At 38.1% G+C, this 21,480-nt stretch overlaps 2 protein-coding genes across 3 annotated transcripts; both read left to right on the top strand.

The window, feature by feature from the left end:
* On the top strand, positions 1-5,873 carry RB195_012665 (uncharacterized protein; the record flags this gene model as incomplete). Its single annotated transcript, XM_064202148.1, has 10 exons — positions 1-102; positions 2,306-2,386; positions 2,956-3,138; positions 3,741-3,797; positions 3,908-4,051; positions 4,158-4,268; positions 5,085-5,132; positions 5,199-5,288; positions 5,548-5,657; positions 5,720-5,873. The coding sequence occupies 10 exons, from the start codon at positions 1-3 to the stop codon at positions 5,871-5,873; spliced, it is 1,080 nt and encodes a 359-aa protein (XP_064058029.1).
* A 98-nt stretch (positions 5,874-5,971) lies between these two features.
* On the top strand, positions 5,972-19,018 carry RB195_012664 (uncharacterized protein; the record flags this gene model as incomplete). 2 transcript variants are annotated; one of them, XM_064202147.1, is made up of 17 exons in its annotated part: positions 5,972-6,077; positions 6,931-6,938; positions 7,050-7,168; positions 7,353-7,391; positions 7,491-7,602; positions 7,678-7,823; positions 8,790-8,913; positions 9,460-9,547; positions 10,391-10,543; positions 10,668-10,777; positions 12,121-12,240; positions 13,224-13,353; positions 13,690-13,770; positions 16,769-16,805; positions 16,861-16,867; positions 18,735-18,884; positions 18,950-19,018. In XM_064202147.1, the coding sequence occupies 17 exons, from the start codon at positions 5,972-5,974 to the stop codon at positions 19,016-19,018; spliced, it is 1,599 nt and encodes a 532-aa protein (XP_064058027.1). The 2 variants fall into 2 exon arrangements, with proteins under 2 accessions (XP_064058027.1, XP_064058028.1); XM_064202146.1 differs by lacking the exons at positions 5,972-6,077; positions 6,931-6,938; positions 7,050-7,168; positions 7,353-7,391; positions 18,950-19,018 and having other exon boundaries at positions 7,507-7,602; positions 13,224-13,344; positions 16,769-16,867; positions 18,735-18,775.
* Between the last annotated feature and the right edge of the window lie 2,462 nt (positions 19,019-21,480).

The raw sequence follows: 21,480 nt of genomic DNA, 5'->3' as shown, positions 1-21,480 counted from the left end.
ATGCAACTGTCAGAACTCGTCGCTGCCGCACTTCAGCTACCCGATTATTCCGTATCGGAAGCGGTTGTTAGTTTTAATGGAGTGACAACTTTTGAGCTACAGGCAAGTGTAATTCTAGTTCATTTCCGTAATTTTTCTTCTTAAATAGTAATTTCGTGATTTCAAGAGTTATTACCGAGCTTAAGAAATAATAAAAAATAGTCTTTAGTTTTGAAGTATTTTTATATTTATTGCACTTAATTTTTCTTTTTTTTTCGGTAAAATTTTTTTCCAAAAGTAATTCTTCTTCACGATCCTCATCGAAGTTAAAGTGAAAGGACAAAAGTCATTGCAAAGTATAATAAATATTTTTTAAAAAATTCCTCTAATTTTCAAGGATTTTTAAATTTATTACACTTAATTTTTTTTTTCTTTTATTTCCGTAATTTTTTCTAATTGTAGTTCTTCTACACGATCCTCATTCAACTCAAATTGAAAGGGGAAGAGTCAGTTCAGAGTATAATAAATGTTTTCGAAAAAAGTTAGTTAATCTTGAAGTATTTTTATATTTATTATATGTAGTTTTTCTTCTTTTTTTCGGTAATTTTTTCAAATAGTAATTTTTCTAAACGCTCCTCATTCAAGTCAAACTGTTTGAAATATTTTTTGTATTTATTAAACTCATAAATTTTATTTATTGTTGTATATGGTATTATGTATCATTATTCATTTATTGTTTATTACTATTTGTAAAGAGTAAATAAATAATAAGTAATGAATAATAGTTTGTTCAGCATTTGAAAATATTTTTAATAAGAATGAATTTGTCTGGTATTTGCGAATATTTATTTAGAAAATTCTCAGGAAGTAGTTTATCTCCAAACGTATACAAATTGTTGAAAAATAGCTGAAATATGTAGTTTCTCTAAATTTGCTGTTAGAAATTCAGTTCTGATGAGTGTTCGCTTGTAAAGAATCATCAGTGTATATGAGCGCCTGTGTGATTCATAGAATTTCGTGTTTTCTGGTTCCGATAAGGAAAGTATTTGCCGTACGTGAAAATAAACGCGTCTTTGTGCGAACTAATCGGCTTTAGGACACATCATCTTAGGAGTACCGTGATTTTACCGCGACCTCAATATCCATGCCGCTTTTCCTAACTCTTCCGATGAAAATGATGTCGCCAGGTATACCTAGAAACCGTTAGCTGGGAAATGGTCCTCCTTTCAGGACCACCGCTCAGCTCATAATGACAAATTACACAGGTGATCCATTAGAGAGGCGTATAAACGTGAAAAGAAGCACTCCGGTTCCCTTCAAAGGGCTTCCTGAAAAAAAACCTTATCCTAAGCGCATTTGCAAAGGCACTAACTTTAATGAAGCTTCACAGTGAAACACACTGATCTTTTTTAAAAGGTTTATTGCTACGTATTGCTCCGTAATTACGATTGTTATTATTGTTATTGTTATTATTATTATTACTATTACTATTATTATTTCCACATATTATTTATAATATTTCATACAAGAATTTGTTGCATGAATGTATAAGGAACGATCGCTGCAAGACCAACAAAAATACACTCAGTATCATTGCCAGTCGTAATTCTGTAATATTAATTTATGTTAATTACTTTTTCCTTAATTTAAGCTAATTTACCTTGATTAATACTACCTTAATTTCGCTCCTAAAAGTTTTAAGCTTTTAGGTTGTAATGTAATCACCTGTGAATTTTGAAGAAAAGGGGTCCCCAAGTTTTCCCATCACTTTCTTCTCCCTCGTTCTCGTAGATATAAATATAATATATATATATATATATATATATATAGATATAAATGTGAGGTGTATACGATTACAATATAATATTTAGAACACCTCGTTTCTGTTAAAGGCAGTGTGTCATGAAATTGACGTGGTGCGGAAACCCGAGGGAAAACGTAAATGATTGTAGATTACGGAAATAACCGTAGGCACGCTCGATACCCCTCAATCGTCTTGAAAAACAGCGTGGAAACAGCGTTAGTTCCCAGGAGGTACGTTAGAACACGTACCCTTGTGCATGGTCTGCAGAATATTCGTCGGTTTTACTTAAATAGAATACTGAGGAAATTTCATCGATTTTCGACCGCTCGCTCGTGGACGCGGCGCGTGGACAATTGTGGCGCATTGTAACGCACCTCGTAGAAACTAACTAACTACCGTTTCTTCTGTTATCCGATTGACCAACAAAAGTTTCCAAAACAACTTAAATAATATTTTTTATTTTTTAAGCGTAAAAACTTTATCTCGACAATCTTTTGCTTAATACAGATTTATTTTATTCAGAGCGATGGATTGAGTTATCTTGTGTACTTAGTGAAAGATGAAAGGGATGAAGAAGTGGGTTTGACGGAAGCAGCAAAATTGGTACGTTTATTCTATTTTTTTCTACATTTTTTCTCACCAATTCTTTAGTAGATCATTATTCTTTATAAGTTTGCTCAAACTAACTGATTTTCCTGAACAAAAAAATCTTCCTTTTCCTAGGAGACGGGGCAACGATGAAAAATTCCCTTTGATATCCAAAAATATGACATTTTAACGGGTGTGTGCGTGACACTATTGAGATAACCAAAGTGTACGCTGTGCTCGCATTTCGATAAGAAGTTCCGGTATTGACTTTGTACCGAAAAATCCTTGAAATTTCATGATTCATTGCGTTTGACTCATGTTCAGTCCTCCATTTCTTTTGATTCCTCAAATGATTTTTTCCTATCACTTCAATTCATCATTAGTTCTCATATCGAACTGTTTCTTCTGCAAAGAGCTCTTTTATGGAAGCTGAACGAAGAATTAGAATGAAAACCCTAAGCGGGTATTGTTAAGTAAGGATAAAATTTAAAAAATAAAATAAAATGAACAATTAAACAAAAATGTTAAGTAGAGTTAAAATTTAAGACAATAGGATCATATAAATTTATCGTTTTCTCGTTAAGGCTGCCTTCTTCAACTCGAAATTCTTCCATGAAACCATAACCGAGAACAGTCTACCGATACCATGCGGTCGTTTCCTGCAATCGTTCAGAATCGATGATCAGGGTCTTTCTTATATGGTTTTTGTGACTCGATTCATTAAAGGATGGAGAGCACATCAACTCTCGGAGAATGAGTTGTGTGTGGTGAGTTTGTGAGGAGTTTTGAGATTTTGAATAGATCTAATTATGTGGATCCTATACGTTCAGACATTGTGGAGCTGTTTTGGAATTTAATCTCTTTTTTTCTATTTTTCCTCCTAGTTTAGACCTTTTTTTGTCAATCAGTTTCAAAAACAAGCATTTTATTTGCTTTTGACTGTTTCTTTTCCGATGGGACCTTCACGTCCCTGCTGTCCCAAGAGGTATATCGAACAAAACAGCGCGAAAAATGTACCACGCAAAGATTGTATTATTTCAATGTGTTTTCGAAATTCGAACGCTGTGACAATTCTTCTGGAAACTTTTGGGAAAAAAGGATAATTTTCTCAGTAGGATTTTATGCGCCACTCCAAAGATCCAGTATCAGCCTTTTCCGCCCCGAAATTTCTGGAATCTTCAAAAATATGGAAGTTTTATGAGTGGAGCAGAAGCTTAGAACGACTCGTTGCTGGTATTATTATTTATAATAAATACTAGATATGTTTATTTTATGCATTGTTATGGTTTATTTACTCTTATTTTTCATTACTTATACTATATTTATCTTACATTTACATTTATTTACTTTCTAACAAAAATTCCTTAAGATTGCCGAAGCTATAGCATCCATACACGCCATCAATACAGCAACGATGTCATCGGAGGTGAACAACGCTTTTTTTTTTTAAGTTCTGGCTACTGGCCAAAAAATTTTCTATCACTTCCTTAGAAGAGCTTTGACTATTTGCATGAAATCTTCTGCTAAATTTTTCAGTTCTTACGAGTAATCGAGGAAAATCACCTCAACATTCGAAACTACCAAACCTCGGTTGAACCTCACCTACTGAAGATTATGTACGATGCGATGCAAGGAGAATTAGCCCAATATTTCTCTCTACCACAAGAGGTTATGCCAAGGGTAAGGGTAGTTGCTTTTTTCCAAAAATATTCTCCTTACCGTAATCCCTATCCTGTGAACAGTGAATCACAGATCTCTTCCAGAACAGAATTTTTTTTCCTTGCAGCTAGAAACAGTGGTGGCCAGTGAGGATGACGATGATTGGGCCGCTCCATCCGAACGTGTCATCTGTCATGGACGACTCACAGCACAGAATTGTTATTTCAAGGAGAATTCGGTTTCAATAATTTGTTCTATTCGAAAAAAAATGCTTACATTTTCCACGGGAGTTTGGTTTCTGCAGTAAATCTTAAAGTCAGCGTTAGGTAAACTCAAAATTCTATCAAATAACCCTCCTCTTTATGTCTGCTGAAATGTTCGGCTACGATTCTGGATAAATTTTGGAGAAGGTTCGCGTAAGCTGCGCATTTCTCGAACTTCTAGGTGGATTCAGCCCTTAACCGCGGTGTGAACCAAGCTGTACCAAAATATTCGCAGGACTTCGGATAAAATCCTCGGGGATTCCGCGTACTCCGTTTATCCAGCGGATTGTGCTCAAATTTTTGTTTGTTCGAATCAATTTAGACAAAAATTGCTTCTCTACACTACTTTTCTTTTTTTAAAATCTTTTTTACTCCTATTCTTCCTATTTTGCATTATTCATCTTGCATTATGTCCATAGTCGCAAATTTTTGCAAATGGTACATATGGTGCCACAGGGATAAAAAGAGTACAGCATGTAAAATGTGAAAAATCTATATATTTTTTTTTGCCCAGTTGATGGCGGGAGGCTCAAAAAGAAGACAAGGAGGAAATATGAGAAAACGTTTCCTGACCATCTCTTTTTACTCCTGAATTTTTTGACCAACTTTCGGGCATTCTCCATTTAAACTAAGCTTATTTCTTGTCTGCAGTATTTGAGAACTCTCCCGTTTTCTTTTCTCCCGTTTTTTCCTCTTCTCAGCTGTGAAAGTAGTGGAAAAATCGTGAAAACCTATTTTACTAGCAATTAATTATTATAATTAAATTATTATCGTAATCGTAATAAATTTAGGATTCCTGTGGACAACCTATTGAACTTGTCGATGTTACTGAATGGGAGGTGAGTTATTTCTAGCTGGAAAAAATTCCACTTAATGGAAAAATCATTAAGAAAACTTCCGTTTAGAACATTCATTTCGACGATGTGGGCTTCGATTTATCAAATCTAATAATTTCCTCTGCTGAACCGAGCGTAAGAAGAAATAAATATATGACGGTGGGTTTATTTGTCCGTTCGGAACTTTTCTGGATAGATTTGCTTCTGTTTTCGTTCTTCAGTATCCTCTCTGAGGACCTGGATGAGGCATTCCTCTGTCCTTGGAAAAGAAAGTATTAAAAAAAATAAAAAGGAGTAAAACAATAAAATACGAAATAACAGGAATAAAACAGGAATAAAACAATAAATCATGAGGATCAATATGGATCACATTGTTAAACTGATTGTTCACGGATATGTAATCAGCAAGGATTTTCAGATCTTCCGCAGCTATTACTATGCTCGAGTTGATCACAGAAAAACAGATTTTCGACTGGAAGATTTGAAAAGATTGTTTCGTAAACATCATAAACAAGCAGTTATACTTGGGTGAGTGTTGAAAATTTCACGAAAATATCTGATATTTTAGCTATACAAACTTTTTTTTCCAGAATTGAACCACTTCTCGAAATTCTCACCTCCTCCGAATCCGATCATGTGAAAAGAGCGCATTCGTATCGATGGGAAAGTGCACTGGAGGACGCGTTTGATTTCACCACTCACGAATACATCAGCGACGATGAACACTGCCTTTTTGCCAAGTGAAAAGTATAAATGCACCTTACGCGTCTACAGTAAATAAAGATTTCGTCTTACGGTAGTTCTCGGGCTTCTTTTAAAACATGTAGTCGGGTCAAAACGACATGAAACACGGTGCAGCTGCGCAAGCGGCCGCGCTCGGGAGCGGTGCGGTAGAGACAGCGGTTGGAATCGAGGTGGGACCATGGCGAACAGCAGAGGTGTGTGGCGGTAGCGTGGATCCTTACACGATTCCAACCGCTACGCTCCACCGCTCCGCTCTGAGCGCGGCCGCTTGCGCAGCTGCACCGTGTTTCATGTCGTTTTGACCCGACTATAGTAGACTCAAAACGACATGAAGGACAGTGCAGTTGCGTACGCGGTTGCGTTCGAAATGGCGCGTTGGAGACAGCCGTTGGAATCGAGGTGGGACCGACGTGAACTGTAGCGTAGCGGAAGGACCCTTGGAGTACAGAGGGTGAGAGATCAAGGAGAACTCTCACTAACAGTGCTAATCGCTTCATTCTGAGTGAGGTGGTGATGGTCCCACCTTGATCCTACCGCTCGCTCCACTGGAAGCACTGAGAGAAAGTCATGAATACTTGAAGAGAGCACGTTGATGACTACTTTTATATTTTGTTTGATGAGAACAAATTAAATCCTTAGAACAGAAAAAAAGCGGCTGAAAATTACACAGCGACGCATTGACTGGATTTTTGAATTTCAATGTGGTTGAGGGTAGATGGATTGTGTATTCCAGGAAAGCAGCATTCCGAAGTCTATGCTTTCCATCTCATTCGCAGCCCACCAACGCTTGAAAACTCCTATATAAAGGCAGAAGTTACTATAATATCTTTCGAGTCCGAGATTACAGCGCGCAAAACACTAGAGGCATTCTGGATAACTGCCAAATGTCGAAAAAAGAACGGAAAGGATGACCGCGTTGCGATCACAAACGAACTGGACCCTCCTCATTATGATCTGTGCGGGTTTCGATCTACGGGGCGGGGCGTCAGGTCCCTATAAAAACCCTTGTGACTCATAACTTGGGTACATGATGGTCGGTTACGTCAACAACTTCCAGGAAATGAGGTAAGCGCTAGACGATTTGTTATCCTTTGAGTTCACTTAACGTTTGAATGCTTTCCGTAGGGTAATAAGGCGCTAGAGAGAATAAATCACTGATGGCGTTGATTTTCCCAGGCTCGGACGAAGACGATAATCCCGAAACGTTGGCCTCCAGTCTTGGCTCAAGCAGATCAATCAATGAGCTTCACACAAGTCTCAATGACATATCCGACCATCTTCTCCACTAAGTCATCGTTACCGATGATTCCATACTGGATTTCCTCACTAATCGAGGACTAACAACATTTTGTATCCATGTATCTGCTTCTACACGATTACAGCCTCGTCACAGCTCTCAGGACTTTTTCAACGAAATGAAATGACAGTTCTGACGCGCCTACGCCTTCTCTGCGTGCATTCTGTGGTTACACAATAAAGCAGTGGGATTACGCCTTGCCATCTCGCAGATTTGCCAGGGTAACATTCCTGGAATTTTGCGCTGATTTTTACCCGGATTGTTTTTGGTCCGGACTCTAATTACGATGACAAGTTCTAGTGTAAATTTTAGTTCTTAAGAACTGCTGGGTTCATAATGCTTCGACAAGTGCTGAACAGCTCAGTGAAGCCGTTCGTTATCAGTCGAATTCTAAGCTCTGCAGCTCCAGCAGCAGTTAGCGTGGATAAAGAGGTGGGAAGGATTGATTTCTTGGCGTAACGTGTCGTGTTTTTTGTCTGGTCCATTGCTATTAATCATTATGTTTAGGCTCTGATGAAATTAAGGAAGCGAACTGGATACAGCTACGTTAATTGCCGTAAAGCTCTGGTTAAATTTGGGCCTGAAAATCTAGCAGATGCAGAGAAATGGTTGAAGGAGCAGGCTCGGACCGAAGGATGGGCTAAAGCAGCTAAGTTAGTCCTCTATGATCTGGAAATCTTTTTGTTTTATAATAAAGTTCGTTTTATCTACTAGTATATATTACATGTATGGTTATCTGTACCTAGTCGTTTCTTCTCTATAATAAATTTCCCGTGGTTCCGTGGCCGTAACCTTCAGCGACTCAACTGTTGCAAGGCAACGACCAGCTGCAGTATCTGGATTCTGTTCAACTTTGTCATCATCTTTGTAAAGCCGTGTTCTGCGAAAATAGTAACAGCAGATTCGGTACAGTGGCCTGGAATGGCAGAGATGTTTCAAATGTATTTAAATCCAATATGCTGCTAGATTTTGTGAATAGCTTTTTATGGTGATGATCTATGAACAAAGAAATTAGCATTTCGCGAGATTTGAATAGGTTTCCAGCTCTTTGGTCCATCGGCTTCTTTTTGGTCCAGTGGACCTTGCGTGCTTGTTTGTTCTGTAGGATACGAAGGACTCAGGAAAGCACGCCACGAGACATAATGTCTTGGGGTTGATAGTATTAGGCAGAAACTCCTACAGAAAAAACTTAGGGTTCTAGTATCCCATGAAGGGAAGAAAATTTGTAGGTGCAAACCAACATTGTCGTCTACATATTTCGAATATATGTATATAATTATGCAGTCATACGTATATTTGAGATTGGAAACAGTAGAAAATCTTTGGAATTAGATTTTCTCCCTTAAGATTGGTACTGAAGTTGTACCGCTGTTCGTTCGAAAGTTTTTGATAGTATAAAATTACTTTTGGACCAGTATCTCAGCTGAATTTTGCTCGGAGAAGACTCACCGTTTCAAAGCGATAGATGAATAGGATCCAGTTAGGGAGTTGAAAGGGTTAACATAGTTCCAGTTTGTGAAGCACTAATCACTGTGTAAGCATTCAGGGAAACATGCAATCAGTTTCTTCTGAGCACTGGTTTTTTTTCTTTCGTTGCTATTATGAATGTTGATGTTCAGGCTCAGCAGTCGAACAACGAATCATGGTCTAGTTGCTGTCCAGTCCACGGATTCGGTTGCTGTAATTGTTGAATTGAGTTGCGAGACAGATTTCGTCTCACGAGGCGATAATTTCAAAATGTTGGTAAGCTTTTATGTGTTATTTTTCCAAAATGTTTTTTTTTTTGCTGTGCTATCTTGTTATAGTAAGGTCAAAACGGCATGAAACAGAGTGCAGCTGCATAGGCGACTGCGATCGAAGAGGTGCGGTGGAGCGCGGCGGTTAGGATCGAGCGAGGATTTTTTTGTTCCAGTTGTTGGGACCATCGCAAACTGGAACAAGAAATGCTCAGTTCCAACCGCTTTCTCCACTGTACCGTTACGTTACTGAGGCGTTCTGTTTGTGTGTGTGTGTTCTGTTCTGTCTGTGTTGTCCAGTATCTGAGAACAAAAAGCTATCTCAGCGGCAGCTTTTATCTTATAGAGAAAGGACTTTTTGATTGACGACCTGAGTCGAACGATCTTGAAAGAAATTGTGAAAGATAATTGTTCGCCTAAAGAGTCCAATTCAGGGATTTTTTTCATTCTTTCTTCGTGAACGATTACTAATTGGGCGTACTCATACAGCAACGACCTTTTCTATCCAGATCATAACAGAGAATTAGGCGTATATTATGTTGCTACTTTTAAGCTCGAGAAGTTGGTAGCATCGGTCATGGACTACGCTCGAAAGAATGCACCGAAAAGTTCGCCTGAGAAGATTGTTTCAGTGAATCTTGGTATGTTATGGAATTTTTGTTCAATCCCATTTTTTAGGGGTTTGTATTCTAGGTCTTGCTATCTTTGTATGAGTTGTAAGAGGGTTCCCACCTCTGCTGCTCAAATATTTGTGTGGGGAACAAAGCGCGGCTCTAGTTGTTTCGAAATGTGTATTACGAGGTTCTCTGTCTATGTCTATGTTATATCTTTCATATGAGTATACATTGGTATCCCTTTGTATCTTTCAGGCATCCAAATGTCGTACTTAGTTGTAAACTCCTATTGATGATTATATTTTCGTCATTAAAATAAAAAATCCATGTCTGATATGACAAATTAAAAATTCTCATCATGAGATACGTTAGAGTATTTCGTTATTGTTTATACCACCACTGGTGACCCCAAACTAGACTATATAGCAAGCCAACAAGAGGCCCGAAAATTCCAAGAAGTATGATGTATGAGGATTTGCTTTTTGAAACTAAAAGAATTAGCAGTCTAAATGCAAAAATTTATTTGATCTAACCCCAATTTTGAATACCATAGGTGCGTCCAAGTGTATGCAATAGTTGTGCCTTTGTTTTAGTACAATATAAATATTATTTTACAGCTATAATATATAAAGCTGAACAAGGAAGGGAGTAAAATCCTGAAATGTGACTCGGACAAAATGATGATGCGTTGTGAAACATGTTATTTTCGTACCCAAAACACTAAAAATGCAAGTGTTACCATTGCTCCCGAAGAAAAAAAGGAACAGAACCTCGCGTTTATATCGGGTGACAGTGATCCTAAGATCATGTATCGTCGTGAATATATTAGGGTCTCTAATCATTTTCCGCTTTATCGTTATATCTTTGCAGATCTCAATGCCTTGACTGATACGAGTGGCAAACCTCTAAGTGAGATCGTTGCAATGACTGTTGGTAAACTGGGAGAAAACATAACTGTTCGGAAAATTATGGCCTTGTATGCCCCAAGTGGTTCATCACTGCACTCTGCTGCCCATCCACGAGGTTTTGTTTTGCAAAATTTTAGAATCCTTCTGCGTTACACAAGTTCAGCTATATTGCCAATTCTGTTAAAAGCTTTATTAAGTTTCTTTTTTGAAGTTATCACAAGTATTTTATGTGCTCTCAGACGGATCTCCATCTGTTAACATGGGCAAATTTGTCTCAGTGATTGCACTCCGAAGAGCTGCCACTGAAGGGATGTTTCCTACAGAAAAACTTGGCGCACAGATTTGTCAGGTATATTTTTGTACTGTATTTATATGATATAAGCTCAGTATCACTTCCAAACTAAGAGGCAGCACCTAAAGGTAGGCGGTCACCTCCAAAGAATTTGAAATGGATTGGTAGTCTGCAATTAGACTAGGATAATGCGGTGCATCAACCTTAAAGGCATCACTCCACGAACCTGAGGTGGTACAGATTTCAGGTGGAGTATTCGTATACGGTAAATTAACATCGTAGATTATGTAGAGGTGGGTGATTCCGTCGATTTCTTGCTAATTGGCGTAAAAAACGGGCCGGAAGATGCGGGTGTGCACACGGCTGGACGCTCCAATTGGACCCGTTGTTGAAAATAGCGCACCGGAACGCTCGAAGCCGTATCTTCCGGGCCGTTTTTTACGGCAATTAGGAAGAAATGGACGGAATCACCCCCTCTCCTTAATCTACGATCCCGTATACGAATACTCCACCTGAAATCCGTATCACCTCAGATCCGTGGGGTGATGTCTTTAAATGTGTCCAAGAGAGGTGGCAGAGTCTCCGATGTTAGTTTTCTCACTTTTTTCCACACTACCGGGAATGACACAGTAAAGTGAAGAAGAGGCTGCAGGGACATGTTTGTAATGGTCTCCGAGAAGCACATTTGTCATTCAGGTTCAGATTCAGAGGTTCATTTATGCGACAGACTCGCATATATTTTAAAGTGTATGTAGTTGAAAGATTGGTGTTCTATTGCCATCGTGAAGTGGAATTTCTGTAGTTGAATGTCTCTTATGTTTATATTAGGTAATTCTGGATATCTTTTGCAGAAATCTCTCTCCGGATCTATAACTCACATGTCTACGTCATGACAGCACTATAGTCTTCAGCTTTGCATAACCTGGTTCTTGTAGGTCCGCCTTTGTTGAGTCTTTTCGAGAGGTTCCATATGGATCCCAATTACTGACTCGATATCATACCGTACTCATATACTACTTTATATACTCACATACTCATATACTCCATATGCTCTTTGCAACTTGTATTTTTTTTTATCGAGTCGTCGGTGAATCAGGGATCCTCACCTAGCTTTACAAAATCATCTAGTTTGCTTTACTGGAAATTCTTTCTAAAATAGAACCTACAACAGAGACCGTTACCATAATGTGTCCACATGGTCTTTTTAATTTTTATATTTTCTATCTGTTACCTAATTTTCTCTATTTTCTGCTATCATGTGTGAGAGTTCAAAATCCAAATGCTCACGGAGGACTGCGCCGCATGCAAAACATCTATTCTCTCTTTGATGCTCACTTTTTTGATTATTTTAATATCGCTATCATATTCATCCAGCGTCTTTAGTGTCTCTCTCATTACAGCATGTGATAGGAATGAGGTCGGAGACACTAGGCGAGCCTTCGCAAACGGTAAAAGTGGAGAAACAGAAGGAGATCACTGAAGAAACTAAAGACGAGCTGAATGATTTCGCAGAAGTGCAGGTTCGTTTCTAGATTTCAGTTTTTTATCCTTTTGGTGAGATGTGTATTTAGAAAGTTACTTCTTCGTTACTCGCAGCTGTTTATCTAAAATATTCTTAATTTTTTAAATGTATATAGCTCAGAATTTCTGGGAAAGTTTGAATCCATCGACTGCAATGACGTATCTCTGCACTTCTATATGCCGCTGGTTAGGTTTCGCCACTTGGAGGGGTCGTTTCAACTTAGCATATTCGATATCGCTTCATCACAACAAATTTTAGGGAGTAAGAACTTAAATGAAACGGGGTTTCATATTTTAAGGAGTACGTACGCCGAATGTTTACAGAGCTTGGAGCTTTGAGGGGAATCTTTTTTTCTTGGAAATTGGTTTCGTATAGGAGAAGTGCTTCCGAATAAAATCGAAGTGGGATTAAAAGCTCTGGATCATTTTTCTGCTTCGAAATCAGAAAAGAAACTATTGAAATGGATAATAGAAGGAAAATCTTCGCATCTGGACAAGTTGAAGTATTTCCTTGGGGAACGACCTTGTCCAGATACGAAAGTTTTCCTTCTATTGGCTATTTGAATAGTCTTTCCTGATACTAGTTGAGTTGATACTGAGTTTACTATAACGAGGTAGCATTTAGAATGACGTGTGTTTTGGAAGAAAAGTCCAGTGCTTAAAAAGTAATGACAAGTCTATTTTGATCTCTTGGTGATCCAAATTTGAATTTTCCTAGCCACACATAGAAACCTTGTACGCTTTTCGCAGAACGTATCTCAGAGTTCGGGAGATAGTGTCCCTGGAGCGCGTCTTGAAGATAAACTACTTTTCTTGTTGTTATAAACTATGCTTAACGACGTCAAGGTCGCTCCGCTGGCTAAAGTCGTGAAAGTCGTATCCGCTATTTACTATAACGATCTCATTTCCATCGTTGAGAACAACTTACATTTTCTTTTTACTGTAATAATATTGCACATTCTGTACTGTAATCCAATTGTAGACACCAATAATTGACGAGGATGAAACGGCACTTTTGCGACAAGCATTCATGTTGAATCCATCTCAAACTGTCTACGATTACGTCAGCGGACACCAGGCAGAGATAGTCGATTTTGTTCGTTGTGAGCTGGGTGATGTACAAAATAAGGCTTAAAATGGAGTAATGTCATTCCTGCATTCTTTTTTTTTAATAGTTGCATAGTTTTTTTTCTTTTGTTCTTTGTTTTTTATTGTTAGGTCTTACTACTAGGACATCATTGCTACGCTATTTCAGCTTGAACCCCTAGTCGTATGGATGTTATAGAGCTGAAGTGATGATCTGTTGATGAACTCCATTGTTAACTCTTGTCGTTATATCCTCTTTGAAAGAAAAAAGATAAATAAATTATATTGTTTTGTGTAACATCTGAATATTTCTATTACGGTAGTGAAGTGCTCATTACTGAAAGTTTTATGCACCTTTTTAGTGAGGAACGCCGAGTGCGGCACCTTATTGATCCTCGGCCGCCACACACAACGAAAGCTTCATTTTGCTCACTGTTGTGGAGGTAATGCAACTATCTGTTCTTTTTTCTTTTTCCTGAAGAGTATTTATTTCATTTGGAATAGTATCTGAGAGGAATTATTGCATATTAGTTTGGTTTGCTGGTGAAATCTTCAGGTTTTTTTTTGTATGAACACTAGGGACTAGGTTTCGCGCGAACAATTCGCTATATAAATTGTTGCTAGGCGTTCAGATGCACGGCTTCACATGAGCTGTTACGGTGGCTCGGGAAGGAGCTGTTCACAATTATAAATTGTGTTTTGGTTTTAAAGTTGTGTAGTTAATAAGAATTCATGAATATGTATATGAATTCGGTTCATGTATGAACACTTATATCTCTAAGTAATGTTAATTCCTCAATATTCATTAGGTTTTCTGGACACTTTTTACGGTATTCCGAGTTTTCCGCGTTTCTCTGCTGAATCCACCACCTCTTAGGTCATCGTTAGGGTTTTTTGGCTTTCATTTCCATCCAGGAAAGTTATTAAGAACTCTACGATTTTGTTGCTGGATAGTAATAACATAATATATTTACAATGAATTTATTACATTAGCATTGTTCATTAACAAATTCCCTTTAACTTACGTTACAATATTTAGATCTTTTCGCGTAGGAATTTTCAGTACGGTGGTTTTTTTCTACTTACATAGGAGGTTGTATATGTTGGGTCCATTTTAGTCCTGAATTCCCAATTCTTCAGTTTTTCCTTAACGTGAAGTTTATGGTTGCGTGCTGGATTCATGATTTGCTGAGAAATTTTGAAGTGACTATGAATGAAGAATAAGTAAAAAAGAAAGACAAGCACAAAGTAGGGGACACTGAAGGAAATCTTATATAGAGTCGCCTCATCCATAAAATTGAGCCGAGAGCCCTATTTTTACTTCCACTTGAGATGATATCGCTATGCTTCGCTTGTTTTGCCGGGTAATAACTCCTCAGTCGTTGTTATTTACGAACACATGTCCCGTTTTTGCTTCAGTGGCTCAGCAAATTCTAAGAATAGACCTTCCTTTAAGTACAAAAAAAGTTCCAATGAATTTTTAAGAGATGAGCGTAGTTTGAAAGACCTACGGTGTCATTCTAGAAGTGAAGTGATACAGTATTCTACAATTCCGTTATTTTCCATAACTTACCCAAATGGAACGTCTACAATCTAAAATATGTTGTCCTTTATTTTCTACAATCCTCTTCCATTTTTATTTCATCTATCATTTTTATTTTATTTTCATTAGAAAATAGATATTAAAAACATCTCTATCAAAATTTGCAATTCAAGCCAGGAATTCAAATCCACGAGGAAAAATACGCTTCTTTGAAGCCCTGTGCGCCCTTACTGAATTCATATTTTTCTCGTCCAAATGATTTTTAAAGTCTGATGAACAAATAATAATCAGATGGGGAAAATGTCGCTATATATCATTATATTTATAACTGTCGGTACTATTCTTGGTGGAATAGTTTTCCATTCGAACTCCTTCGGACTTTGGTGTGGGAAACGTCATTTCTTTTATAAATTCTCATCGAATTCTCCTATTTCAAAATTCATTTGTGCGTGACCAAAAAGAAAAAAAAAGATCTCGGTATCCTTGAAAGAACTCCTCATTAGGGGCAATATATATGCCCAATAATTGCAGAATTGGTGGTCCATGACAGTCAACAGCAGCATGCGAACACCTTTAGCCAATCTTTCCCCACCTTACCGTAATACGCTAGCTTTTGCTGCTTGACCGATGTTCCTCCAGACGTTTAATGCTTCATCGATGTTCTTCCAGGTAGCAATCAAAAACACATCGCATCCCTTCAGGGAACATAATTATCGGCGCGCATATTTTCTTCCGTAACACGTCCGTCGCAGCAATTCATCCACTTTTCCTGCTCAAACTTCCTCTTTCGTGGACTCCCGTCGCAAATTGAACACAAATCGAGCGGTCTCGTGGAATCTAAAGCATAGATCGAAATTTGCTTCCTTGAATCTGTTGACTAAATAAAGAAGATGATGTGACGCTGGATTTTTGAAAGAGGTTTTTTATTTTTCTATTTGTAGGAAGAAAAAAATCAAAGTCAGGTTCATGTTCTTTGTTTTTACCAAGCTAAATCGTGTCTTAATGGATTAGTATTTCCCAAAATCTTCATTAAACATGGCGTTGCAGAAATGGAGCGTGACGAGAGCTCTTCGTTTTGAATTTTCTGAATTTTCTTTCGAACTTTCTGAATTTATTTTCATTTTCTTTTCCTTGAACTGAAGGTCGCGTTGCAAAATTCCCTGATTTCTATGTTACTCGCCACGTATGTACCTAATCGGGTCAAAACAATATGAAGTTCGGTGAAATGAGGTAAGCGGCTGCGCTCGAAACGGTGCGATGAAGCGTAGCGGTTAGGATCGAGGGAGTGGCCTTGGTAGCACCATTCATCGTTGCAATTTGCGATGGATGGTCCCATCACGATCCGAAACGCTATGCTTTCCGAAAAAAAATGACTGCTGCGAGAGAGTCGGGATTTTGTACCGTTCACTTCTGCTGTTTTTTGAACGTCAACTGTCAATATGTCCAGTTAGATTAAAGGCAGCATACCACGAATCTGAGGTGGTATGGACTTCCGGTGGAGTATTCGTATACGGGATCGTAGATCGTAGAGAAGGGTGATTCCGTTCATTTCTTCCTAATTACCGTAGAAAACGGCCCAGAAGATACGGCTTCGAGCGTTCCGGCGCACTATTTTCTACAAGAAGTTTGATTGCAGCGCGCCAGCCTTGTGCACGCTCCTCATCTTCCGGGCCGTTTTCTTACGGCAATTAGGAAGAAATGGACGGAATCACACCCCTCTCCATAATCTACTATCCCGAGTATACGAATACTCTACCTGAAATCTGTACCACCTCAGATTCGTGGGCTGATGCCCTTAAAACAATTAGAAATGATTACGAAGTGATTAAATTCAGAATTTCGTGGAAGGAGTGGTTTTCTGGTATCGTTTTCCTTTTTTTTTATAAAAACACTTTTAGAGCCTATCGAATCGATCGCGTTCCTCTGTATAAAGCAGTTTTGCGGAACAATTTGGGATGATTGTGAATGTGTGTGCGTCAAGCATATCCAGAGAACCGGTAGGTTTATTTTGTTTGTTTAAGCTGCAGAATAAAGTAGATAGCCATCATCTAGATGAAATTGCTGTTGGAATATTAAGTATTACACTAGCACATCAGGAAATTGACGATGTTGGGATCTCACCCCGAAAAAATACGATTAGAAGTGAGTATGTAATGAGTACGAGCGTGTTCACGCTCGCTTCCTTGTATTCTTTCCTGAAGAATGGAACGAATTCTCCTTCTTGTACGTTTTTCCCTACGATGCACGGAACAACGCACCATCCTTGTACACGCTCCACGTTTGTCAGGGAGGACGATAATTAGTAAGGTTTCATCAGGTTGTATTCAGCCAAAAACAATAGATAGACCGAAGGTTGAAGGGAACCGACTCGTATGCAATAGCGGGGTTAACAGGTGCCTCGTAGGGAAATTCGAGCTCGGAAGCCGTTCCTCACGCTGTTCTTTTAGGACAATTAGGGTAAATCGTGCCCAAACACACTCATAATCATGATCTACACCCTTAACCACACTTTTCGTGGAGAGACCTTTAAGTATACGATAATTATGGAAGAAGTAATGTACTGAATAATAAATAACAAATATTAGTCAATTGTATGATGTCTCTCTTAGTAATAAAATAATGGATTGTATGTTTAAGGGTTTGGATGAATTGTTACAAGATAGTTCTGGAACTCTTTTAAATTTAGTTTAAAATTTAATTTTTAATTGTAAATTTTCTAATATAAATTACTTTTAGTATGTCTTCCCAGTTTCTAATGTTTCTCTCTGTTCAACAAAAATTCTGCTCAATTGGTTCTGTTCAGGAAATTGACGTAGTGTGAAAATGTGATGAAAAACATAGTTTGAGGTGTACATTGCAGGAACGAGCATGACCTCGCTCATTTTCCTTTAATCTTCCCGAAAAAAGGCCAGGAAAACGGCGTTCGTTCCTACGAGATAAGTAGGAGCGACTCAACCTTGTGCACGGGACGCATCCTGGAGCGAGTGGTCGAGAATCGATAAGATCTCTTCTGAGCAGTCTATTCATGTAAAAGTAATGAAAAGGGTGCTGAGGTAATTGATGCGTGTGAAAGCGTGACGTATTCTAACATTCCTGGTAGAAAGTAATCCGGCTCCCGCGCTGTTTTTTTTTTCTTAAAAGACGATTAGGGGGAATTTGAGCGAAGTCATGGAGCTGAAATTTGGTCTGAAAGCCTTGAAACAATGGGGGAAACAAACAAACAACAACAAACACGACAACAATAACAAGAAACAACAACATCACTTTCGTGATCTACACCAATAACTCTATGTTTTTTTTTTTCGAAATCATTTTTTGACACTACGTCAATTTTGTGATACCCTGCCAATAAAAATAGTGTTACCGGGGCGGAATGCGAATGTAGCCGGTAGCGTTGGTTCATCGTAAGTAACGTTAGGTCCAGGGCATAACATATGATGGATATGTTTATTCAAAAAAAAGAGCTTTAACAAATACTACGATATACTTACCTATCATGTTTCGTTTGTTACTAAATTTGTTTCAACATACTATATATATATATATATATATATATATATACTTTTGTATGAATTTTTTTTTTGAATATAAATCTTTTCTCTTTTTTTAGATCTGCATATACTATATATAACATATTTTTGTGGCTTTACCTTTTGTTTTAAGGCTTTCAGTTCAAATTTTAATGTTGGTTGTTGGTGCAGTATTTCTGAAAATTAATCAAAAATAGAAAAAATTATGCCTCTTATACGAAAAAATGAAAAAAATGCAAAACATAGCATACAAAAAAATGTTTTTCAGGTTTTCAGGCCAAGTTTACAAGTTCTCCGGTAAGGATATTAACTCGTCTGACCTGATTTAATTTAGTTATTTCACACAATATCGTACTCGAACTACTACTACATTGATATAAAATCAAGACCATCACCTTCTGGATCAACTAAATCTGCCGCCGTCAAACGAGAGAGCACGCAGTACGAGAAGAAACCGGTCCCCGTTAAGCCAATGTCAACGAAGGTAGGTTGTATCTGTATGGATGTATTGGGTACCTCATATCCCATTCCAGAAATTACATATTTTAGAGGAAGCGACAGAAATTGATTGAGAAGTTACGCTCGTTGATTTACAGCAGATTCGTGAAATTCGCTTGAATTCTTCGCAAAATCAACTCGTTCCAGACGTTATGCTGGAAAATACATTGATATCAATGTATTTTTTATTCCATGCTTAGAAAATCATGTGTACACTTGCTTGGAGTCCTGAATAAATGACTTTTCTCAGGCGCTGAGGAACATTATTTATCTATACTAGCAAGTCGACAATATTTTAAATTAATTTAAATTCATGCATGTCCATGCATAATTTTGCATAAAAATATATTTAAAAAAAAAGATGATGATGGGGATTAAATGGTGGATGGCTGGCCCAAATTGCAGCAATGGGTATACAATTCCCCCCAAAATGTGATGGGCCCTCATTTTTTTCGTTTATCCTTGGATTTCTGCAGGAATTCGGGAGAGATTTGGATACATACTGCAAATAAGGTTTGATTTAAAAAATATTCTATAGATGTCTAGTTTTTTGAAGAATTTTGATCATTCTTGAAAAATCTTGTAAAATGTGAATAACCAACCTTTTAGTGGGATTCGAGAAGGAAAAGTTTTATCCTTTTCTGGATAAAGTTAGGAAGAATTAATTTTTGAGTCTAACTGTATATTTTTCGGCAGTAATGGGACCAGTAGGCGGACGGACATTGTCAAAGAGAAGGCAGAAAGCTTCCGTCACCATCGTGAGCGAACATTAAGAATGGAAGAAGACAGAGAAGCTGGTTAATGTGACGTCAAACGTTCCATTAAATACTAAAGGGAGTTCATCAACCTCTACGAGGATTCACCTACGCTTTCGAGTTCAATTCAGACTTCGTTTGAGGTTTATGAGTTCGTATCTACATGAACAGTTGGAGCTAGGCGATAAATCAAGTCGTGTTTTTCATTCCTTCCAGAGAAATCCAGCACCAATTTATGGACCTCGGAAGAATGAAATGCTTGGTTGGAACTGGAGCGGTTTTGAACCATCCATGGATCGTGCAGTGTCATCGAAATCTCTTACCGACTGCGCTGCACCCGCCCCCATAAAACATTATAAAGATCGAGAATAGTCCATATCTACTTTTTTTTACAAATTTAATTCCGAAAATCCAAGAAAATCTAATGAAGTGCCACCGGGCATAACATGGAACAGTGCTAACACTTATCAAACGAACCCGGAACTTTTTTTTTTGACAAGACATCAAGAATGAGGTTATTCAATTTGAAGCAAGTGATCCTTACGTCCAGAGCCTTAGGGCTCCATGAATTTCACGGGAGAATTTTCCTGAAGCATTTCACGTCGTCGATGATGGAACGCCATCGTTGGTTGGAGTCTGGAGAGATCGAGCAGATTACTAAATGTCTGAAGAAACGATGAGAAATGAATTCAGACTCCTTAATAATATAATAAATAATTAAATAAATGATATAATAATTCTTTAATAACGATGGAGTGGAGAAGTTGTGTTCATCGTTTGGTTCGGACCCTTCGCTTCGATCCTATACCCCATGGATCGTATTTTGGGGATTACAGTATTTAAATATCCTAAAATCAGCAGCTTATGTCGGAATTTCCATTGATTTTGAGAAGATCTACAGCATCTTCTCAAAATGCTTTTGGTCTCACCTCGTTTAAATCTGGATTGAATTCAATCGATTATCCATACGAACACCACCATAGCTCCTAAACTTCACCTTTGACCGTATGCTATAGTGCGGTTTATGCCTTTCACCCATATATGGGACACAAAGGATTCGTCAATTCACACAATGTTCACATCGTTCCAGTGTTCTGGAAAAAAGAACGTGTTTATCGTGAACGGTACATACATATAAGGCCATTGCCGATGCTCCATTATGAACCCTTGCCGAATCGTTCCTGTGTGTGCGTTACCTGTCGCTTCTGTTTTCAGCACACAAACATACACAGTATTTTCTGTATTCGCTTTGTTCCATCAGCCGTCAACTCGTGTGATTCTCGTTTTACTCCTCGTTGCAGACCGTTAGGTGTGACCGGACGCCCGATGATCTTGCGAGTGTTTTCATGGGGTTCGGGCCCGGAGCGGAACCACATACTGTGCTTGTGACGACGCGTTGACACTTCAAACACACTGCAAATTCTCAGAATTTCTATCTAATTCCACAATTTTTACTACATTTTTTCTCTCCTTCTTTCTTTCTTTCTTTTTTTCTTTCTTAATTTCTTTCTCCAATCCTCATTCCTTCATTTCCTTCAGTTTGGGGCAGTCAGAAAATAGAAAAAAGCAGATATTATTTTAGCAGTTATCCTGGATACCTAATATAGTTTAAGATTTATTGGAAAAAGGTATTTTCTCTTTGCCACGCTTCCTGTCTTCCCAGGTGTTTTCGACCCTGGCTGGACCTGAATCTGTAAACTTCAGGTCCACAATCCCTCCGGCCCCTTATCCATTAGAAACTCAGAATTCTCATTGCTACCGATATACGAACTCAATCCTGACTTTTTTCTAAATGTTCTAATTGTTCTAATCTAATTTCTAATCCAC

This window comes from Necator americanus, chromosome V (assembly GCF_031761385.1).
Source record: "Necator americanus strain Aroian chromosome V, whole genome shotgun sequence".
Classification (NCBI taxonomy): Eukaryota; Metazoa; Nematoda; class Chromadorea; order Rhabditida; family Ancylostomatidae; genus Necator; species Necator americanus.
Note: the sequence above shows the minus strand (reverse complement) of the source record. Positions and strands in the feature narration are given on the sequence as shown.